This window comes from Mobula birostris, chromosome 29 (genome assembly GCF_030028105.1).
Source record: "Mobula birostris isolate sMobBir1 chromosome 29, sMobBir1.hap1, whole genome shotgun sequence".
In the NCBI taxonomy this organism is placed as follows: domain Eukaryota; kingdom Metazoa; phylum Chordata; class Chondrichthyes; order Myliobatiformes; family Myliobatidae; genus Mobula; species Mobula birostris.
In genome coordinates, this window is record NC_092398.1 from 21065018 (window position 1) to 21072905 (window position 7888).

The window sequence follows — 7888 nt, forward strand, 5'->3', positions numbered from 1 at the left end:
CTGACTCTTCCAGAGCAACACACACAGAATGTTGGAGGAACTATTGTTCGCTCATTATGCGCCACGTCGTCTGGCATAGGCGATCGCGGCCTTCGATCAAGATTGTTCTTGGCAAATTTTTCTGTAGAAGTGGTTTGCCATTGCTATCTCTGGGTTGTGACTTTACAAGACACGTGACCCCAGCCATTGTCAATACTCTTCCGAGACTGTCTGCCTGGCGTCAGTGGTCGCATAACCAGGACTTGTGATATGCATCAGCTGCTCGTCTGACCATCCACCACCTGCTCCCACGGCTTCATGTGACCCTGATCGGAGGGTCTACACCTTGCCCAAGGGTGACCTGCAGGCGAGTGGAGGAAAGGAGCACATTACAGCTCCTTTGGTAGAGACGTATCTCCACCCCACCACCTTAGAAACTATGGAAAGAAATAAGCAGTCATGTTTATTCATTTACACAGATGAATGAACATACCTATTTACTCATTGTATTAATTATGTTTAATAATTTTATTTTTAATGAATAAACAGTCCTGGTGAAGGGTCTCGGCCCGAAACACCGACTGTTTATTCATCTCCACAGACACTGCCTGACCTGCTAAGTTCCCTCATTTTGTGTCTGTTGCCCCTGAAGTCTTTCGTTATACCTGTACCTCACCAGATATGGACATGAGAATACACTGGAAATGATGTGATTTTTAATTGGAACTGTGACAGTCAGGGCATATTTGCAAACAGTTTATCGAAGGCTTTCTTCTCTGGTTCGCTTCAGTTATAACCCCACTTCACTCCAGCAAATGCTTTGCTGATCCACATTCCAGTGCCTGCCATCTCTTGTGTTCTCGTTCTTCCTCACACCAGCGAGGTGACGGAGCAACTTCAGAAACCTTTGGCCAGCCCACAGCTGGAGTACAGTGTCCAGTTCCGGTCTCCACACTACAGGAAGGAGGTGACGTTGTCCGGGACAGAGGGTTTCGGTTACGAGGAGAGACCGGAGAGGCAGCGTCTGTTCTCCCTGCAGCGGGGGAGGCTCTGGAAAGACCTGATGGAGGGGGCTGGGGTGGGGTGGGCGGGGTCAAAAAATCACATCGCGATCGAGCTGTCCTATCTGGTCGCCGTGGCAATGAGAAAGCCGGGCCCAAGAGGCAGTGAACCAACTTGGCCTGGACTCACTCAGAGAGTCCTTTGAACTGGAACAAGTTTTTTTTGATAGGACGCTATCTGGCGACTGCGGGGAAATATTCAGTTAGTTGCTCAGGGGATGAACAGATCACTGGCAAATAGTTGGCTGGGGAGGGGGGAGTCAGTGGTTTGCTATCAGCCGAGGATTCTGGTTCACTAGGCCTTGAACAGTAGGCCTTGTAGGACTGGAACAATGGCAGGCAAAGTGGGGGAGGGAATGGGTGTGTTAATGGCGGGAGGTGACAGAGGGCAATATGGAGTATAGGGTACCAATAACAGGACAGAGCGAGGAGCCTGCACTGGGGGGACCAGAGGGAGAGTCCTCACACACTGGCAACCGTCCTGGAGATGGTCTTGATGTGGGTGCTGCAGGCTGACTCTGTCGGCTCCTCAGCAAAGGCCAAACGGAGCGAGCTGGACAGGGAGCGCCGGAAGACCTGGCGGAAGTCACGGCCGGCGAAGACATAGAGGATGGGGTTCAGGGCGCTGTTGAGGGAGGCTAGGCCCACGGACAAGTTATCCCAGATGAAGGCCACTTGATGTTTGAAGAAAGCCTGAGCTAGGCCAAAGATGTGGTATGGGAGCCAGCAGATGAAAAAGGCGGCAACTACAAATGCAATGAGGCGGATAGGCTTCCTGGTCTTGCTGGACTTGGCGAACTTGCCCCTCTGCAGCTTCTGGCCGATCAGGAGGTAGCAGGATGCCATGATGAGGAAGGGGAAGATGAAGGCAAAGAGGGCCCGTGTCACCTCCACCACCTCCTTGGTCCGGTCTCCAATGTAAGTCCTGGTGTAGCTCAAGGTGCAGGCAATTAAGCCGAGCTCAGAATCTATGTATATCTGCCGTGTCAGCAGAGTGGGCAGGCACATGAGGAAGGCGAGGCCCCAGGCTCCAAGGCAGGCCGCACGCACCCAAGGCAGGGACCGGTGAGTCTGGGACCAGATGGGTCTAGTGACGGCCAGGCAGCGGTCGATGCTGATCATGGTCAATAGGAAGACACTGGCGTACATGTTGAGGACGATGGCTGAGGGAAGGAGCTTACAGAGGACGTTGTCTCTCGGCCAGGTGTTTCCCAGGGCAATGTTAGCCATCTGGAAGGGGAGGGTGAGGCAGTAGGTCAGATCTGCCACAGCCAGGTTCAGGAACCACACCGTGTTGACACTCCGTTTCATCTTGAAGCCTGTCACCCAGATGACAGCACCGTTGCCAGGGACCCCCAACAGGAAAGTGAGCGTGTAGACAAAGATGGACAAGCTGGAGGATGCTGGCAGTTTGGTCCTGTTATCCATAATTAAGATCTCATCAGTGTAGTTTTCAAAGAAAGTAGTATTGAAAAAGTAATCATCTCCAGAATAGTACATGCTTAGCCTGGAAGAGAAGATATTGTGGAGGTGAGAGAGGTTGGGAATGGAGTGAGGGGACAAGAAGAGAGATGGGTGGGGGAAAGAACAGAGAAGGAGAGATAGGGAGGAAAAAGAGGAAAGATGGGGTCAAAAAGAGAGGTGCATGGGAGGGGAGAGGTAAGTGAAGATGATGGAGGATGAAAGGGAAGAGAAGGTAGAAAGGGAGGAGGAGGGGAATGAATAACAGAGGAGGAACTGAAACGGGTGGATGAGGATGTGCGAAGGGAAGGTGTGAAGGGAAGAGAGATGGATGGGTAAGGGGAGGATGATGGGTCCTGAAAGGAGGAAGGAGGGGTAAAGAAGGCGGGGAAGGGAGGACAGGTGAAGATTGGTGAAGATGACAGGGGATGAGAAATGAGGACAGATGAGGGAAGGGAAGAGGAGATAAATGGGAGAGGGAGGGAGTAGACAAGATGAGGGGAGGAGGGGAGGGAAGGGGAAGAGGGAGGGGAGGGGGAAGAAGGAAGGGGAGGGGAAATGGGAAAGAGAGAAGGATGAGGAAAGTGGAGGGTGAAGGATTCAGGGAGAAGGAGGAAGAAAGAAGAAAGGAGGGGAAGGGAAGAGGAGGAAGAGGAGAAAGGGGAGAGGATTGGGAGGATGTTGGAGGAAGGGGAGGAGAAAAAGGAGGGGAGGAGGTGGAGGGAAGCGGTGGAGGAGGGAGGTTGAGGAAGAGGAAGGAAGAAGAAGAACGAGGGGGAAAAGGAAGAGGGAGGGTAGGGAAGGAAGAGCAGGAGGGAGGGGAAGAGGAGGGGAAGAGAGGGAAGGAAGAGAGAAGGGGAGGAAGAGGAAGGGATGCAAGGGAGGGGGTACAGGGAGGAGGAGGGTGGAAAGGGAAGAAGTGAAGGAAGGAAGAGGGGAGGAAGAGGAGGGAAGGAATGGAAAGGGTTGGAAGGGGAGGGAAGAAGAGGAGGAGGGAAGAGGTAGGTGAACAGAAGGGAAGGGGAGGGTGAACAGGACTGGGAGTTGTAGGGAAGGGAAGGAGGGGAGGAAAAAGAGGGATTGGAAGAGCAGAGAGGGGGAGGAAGAGGGGTGGAGGAAAAGAGAAGGGAGGAGGAGGGAAGGTGAGGAGGAGGGAAGGGGAGGGGAGGGAAAAGGAGGGTAGGAGGAGGGAAGCAGAGGGGGAGGGTAGGGGAGGGAGGGGAGGGGAGGGAAGGAGGAGGGAAGGGGAGGGGAGGAGGAGGGAAGGGAAAGGGAGGAGGAGGGATGGGGAGGGGGAAGGGAAGAGGATTTAAGCTGGAAGCATTGCATAGGAGATGGAAATGGAGGAGTGAAGCTAAAGGGAAGGAGAGAAGGGATAGAGATGGGGTGCGGTGAAGGGAGGTTGCAGTAAGTGTCAGGGACAAGCAAAGAGAAGCAGGGACAGAGGATGTGAGGTGGAGTGGGAGAACGGTTGAATGCAGGAACAGTGGAAAGAATAAGGAGAGAAAGAGGGGAACGTGAGTGACAAAGGGTGGAGGGTTAGGGGAAGAGATGGAGAGGTGGGAAGAACAAAAAAGGCTGGGGTGAAGGTTTGAAGTGGGTGGGACGGAGACGGGTCCTAGGTGGAGTTAGGGAGAACATAGGCCAAGGACAACAGAGGGGGCGGGATGAAATGGGAGGGAAAGGGTGGGGTGGAAGAGGGGATGGGAGGGGGAATGATCAGGAGACAAGGAGGGGCAAGGAAGAAGGTGCCAGGACAGGAAAGGGAAAAGAGAATCGGTAGTGGGAATGCTGAAGGGCTGGAGGTGGAGGGGAAATGAATGGATGGAGGTGTGGGGAGGGAACACGGAGAACTGGTGAGGAAAGAAGCAGCAAAATGATGGAAGAAGGAGAATGGGGAAGAGGGAGGAGATGGGGAAAATGGATGGTGAAGAGGAAGAAATTTGCATAAGAGGGAGTGGAGATGTGGAAGGAGGAAAGGGGGAAAGAAGGGGTAAGGAAAAGAGGGAAGGGGAGTGGAGGTGAGAGGATGAAAGGCAAGATTGAGGTGAAGAGGGGGATGAAAGAGAAAAAGAGAGAGAACGGGAAGAGAGAGGGAAGAAGAGAAAGAGGGAAACATGAGAGGGAAAGGAAAGTGGGGGAAGAAGAGAATGCGGGAAGAACAAGAAACAGAGAAAGAGAAAGGGGAGGAGTGTGAAAGAGGAAGAAGGAAAAAGGGGAAAGGTGGAGAGAAGAAGAGAATGGGGAAGAGAAAGAGGGAGAAGGAAAAGGGGAAAGACAGAGGGGAAGGAGGAAGAAAATGGCATTACAGAGAGGAGAGAGGAAATATAAATTGGGAAGAGGGAGGGAAGAAGGGGATGAGGAAGAGCTGGGAAGAGGGGAGAAGAAGGAGGAAGGAGAGGTGGGAAAGGGAGAGAAATGTGGGGAGGAAAGGGAAAGGGGGAGAGGGAGGAATATGAGAGAGGAAGAGGGGGAGGGGAGCGAGGATATCGAGTGCAGAAGGAACAGGGAGGGGAGGGGAATGGGAGTGAGCAGGGAGAGAGATGGTGATTGAACAAGGGAAAGGGGTGAAGGTGGAAAAGAAGGGTAAGGGAAAGGTAAGGGGAAAAGACAGAGAGGATGGAGGTCACAACCATCTCCCCCCTCACTGCCCCTCCTGCCCCACGACGCTCACTCCTCACCAGCCCGCACATGGCGCATTGGCTCTCCTCGCTGTCAGCCCCCTCCAGCCCCACAGCAGAGACGGGAAATGGACGGGGAAGGGGAAGAAAGTGGTCTTCAGCGTGACGCTCCCTCCTCGCCTCCTCACCCTCAGTACGGCACTCCCTCCTCACCGAAATGAACGCAGTGCGCTCCTCCATCCTCCCCTCCCCACACCCACCCCCCGCACCCCCCCGCACACCCCCCCCCCCCCCACCATTCATCATCCGTTGCCGGCCCCTAGGAACCCCAGCTCCGGCATCCCTTCCTGGGACCCCACCAACTCACCTTGGAGCCTGCTCCCGTCTCGATGAAGTTCAGCCTCCCCGGAATCTCCGGCTCACTCCGTCCCCCGGGCAGCAGAGAGTTGCACCCAGATCCCAAACCGTTGCGACCACAGCAACCAATCCTGGACATGAACCGTGCAGAAACGAACGGAATCGCTGTCCTCCGCCCCCGGGAGAGCAGGGAAGGTGGAACAGGACGCTGGTGCGGGAGAGGTCCTGAGAGTGGAGTGGGTCCCGTCTGAGGCTGACAAACATTGATTTCGGCACTTTTTTTAAATCTCTGTCGTCAGGTTTATCAAGTCATTTCCTCAAACTGAAGTCAGCTGGGGACGGCAAGGCGTTGCAGAGAAACCACAGCAGTTCCTGAATGAAAGAAAAAAGTGTAGACGTCCCATCACACGTTCCCGCGATGAGCCACAGCGTGAAGCTCCCCACCCCCCACCCCCACACCGTCCCATCACACTCTCCCGGGATCCGACTTAGAGTGAAGCTCCCTCCACACGTCTGATCACACACTCCCGGTGTGGAGCTGGAAGATTAAGTCAATGGGGTGTGGAGCGGGGAGGTTGGTGGTTTGGTAGATATTGACAGTCATCAGTCACGAGATGCTGCCTGTCTGGCTCAGCTGCGGTCCACCGTTGCGAGTTGTGGTTGTGCGCAAGAAGCTTTGGTGGTTGGGAGAGAGGCCGATCCCTCTGGGAGCAGAGGAACTCCTGCTGTACTGTTGGGTCGGTGGCAAGAGGTGTCTGTGGAACTGTGAGGTGCAAAGGAGCAAAGACTGTGGCACTCCCATCATGAACACTTGCTGAACTCCCGCCCTTTCCCAGTTCCCTGCGTGTAGAAAATACCTTGGACATTTTATTTTGAAAGTCTGGGCAGCCCACAGTTGACCTCGGTGAGAAGATCTTCTTCCAAGCTCTGAACCCGCACAGGAGACCATCACTATCTTTGCCCCTACCCCCCACCCCATGCATCTCCCCTTTCCTGGGCCGTGGGCTTGTTGTCAAAGCAATCGTTTCTCTTTTTTTCCTACAAAGCACTCCTGATGTCCGCTTTAATTTTAGTGGTACAGTGTTTGCGGCAAACAATATTCATAAGACTATGTTTATATTAAGTGTGACGAGAATACACATAAAATTAAGATGTTTGCTGGCCTGGGTTAGCATCAGTGGCATCAGCAGTTGGTCTGCCACCTGTCCTCAGGGGAAGGGGAGATGAGGAACAATGGAGCAGCGTCTGGAGATGTGTAATGAAGGGACGGGAGTGAGAGCTGTCTGGAGCGGCTCCCCCTTTGAACCCTGAACTGTTTGAAGTGATGGACAGGCGATACCCCAGCAGAGGGATAAAAAGGGACAGGTTCGCTAAGGCAGGACACACGACACCCGAGGTAACGAGACCCTGGAAGCGGTGTGCCACTCACGAGTCGGTGGGAAGTACCGGACCTTAAACGCACAGGGTGGAAAGGTACGATCAGCGGGAACCCGGTGTGTGTCCACCCTCGCTTGGGTGCCGGGTTCACTGCAGAGGATCGACCGCATCTGGAGGAGGGGTCACAGTCGGTGACCTCAGGTGACATCACAAAGTACCCGCTCGAAAGCTGCTAGTGAGCAATTATCGCCGGTCTGTGAGTGGAAGCCGTTTCTGAATGATCAGTCGTTCCCGTTCTCTCTCTCTCTCTCTCTCCCCGCCACGTTGTCCATCGCCATGGCAACGATTACTGCGAACTGAACCAAATTGGACTGAACTTTGTGTCACTTTGAAATTGGTCATTTACCCCTAGACAACGATAGAGCTTGGTTGATGTTGTTATCTTAATTCTGTGCACATGTGTGTTTATCATTGCTGAACTGTTGCGTTTATTATCCTTTCGATTACTGTGTTGCTTGTTTCTTTAATAAAACTTTCTTAGTTCTAGTAATCCAGACTCCAACTGAGTGATCCATTTCTGCTAGTTTGGCAACCCAGTTACGGGGTACGTAACATAAGTGGGGTTCTCGTCCGCGATTTTGAACGCTAAATTTGGGACGGAGTAAATTTATTGGGTTAAAATTCCCGAAAGAAAGAAAAGACAAACAGCAGAAATGGAGGCTGAGGAATTTATAAAGGCGCCGACCTTGGAGGCATTAGAGGATGCCAGGAAATCGGAATTGGTAGCTGTGGCCAAACGGTTGAATCTTGCTAAGGTGAAGTCGACAATGAGGAGAGAGGAGATACACAGAGCTATCGTAGAGCACTATGTATCTAAAGGTGTGTTTCCCCAAGGCGAGCTGGGGGTGGTGTCTATTGAAAATCCTGCTGGAGACGCGGTACAGGTGCAGCTTGAAAAACTGAGACTCGAGCACGAGTTCCGGGTACGACAGTTGGAGAGAGAAGAGAAAGAGAGAGAGAGAGAGAGTTGGA

At 53.2% G+C, this 7888-nt stretch overlaps 1 protein-coding gene across 2 annotated transcripts; it reads right to left on the bottom strand.

Annotated features, from left to right (window-relative positions):
* Positions 1 to 561: 561 nt before the first annotated feature.
* Positions 562 to 5828, bottom strand: LOC140189966 (C3a anaphylatoxin chemotactic receptor-like). 2 transcript variants are annotated; one of them, XM_072246346.1, is made up of 2 exons: positions 5490 to 5828; positions 562 to 2457 (listed from the first exon to the last, which is right to left on the bottom strand). In XM_072246346.1, exon 2 carries the CDS (start codon positions 2349 to 2351, stop codon positions 1503 to 1505), a length of 849 nt encoding a protein of 282 aa, XP_072102447.1. In that variant the 5' UTR covers positions 2352 to 2457; positions 5490 to 5828; the 3' UTR covers positions 562 to 1502. The 2 variants fall into 2 exon arrangements, with proteins under 2 accessions (XP_072102447.1, XP_072102446.1); XM_072246345.1 differs by having other exon boundaries at positions 562 to 2547.
* Positions 5829 to 7888: the final 2060 nt, after the last annotated feature.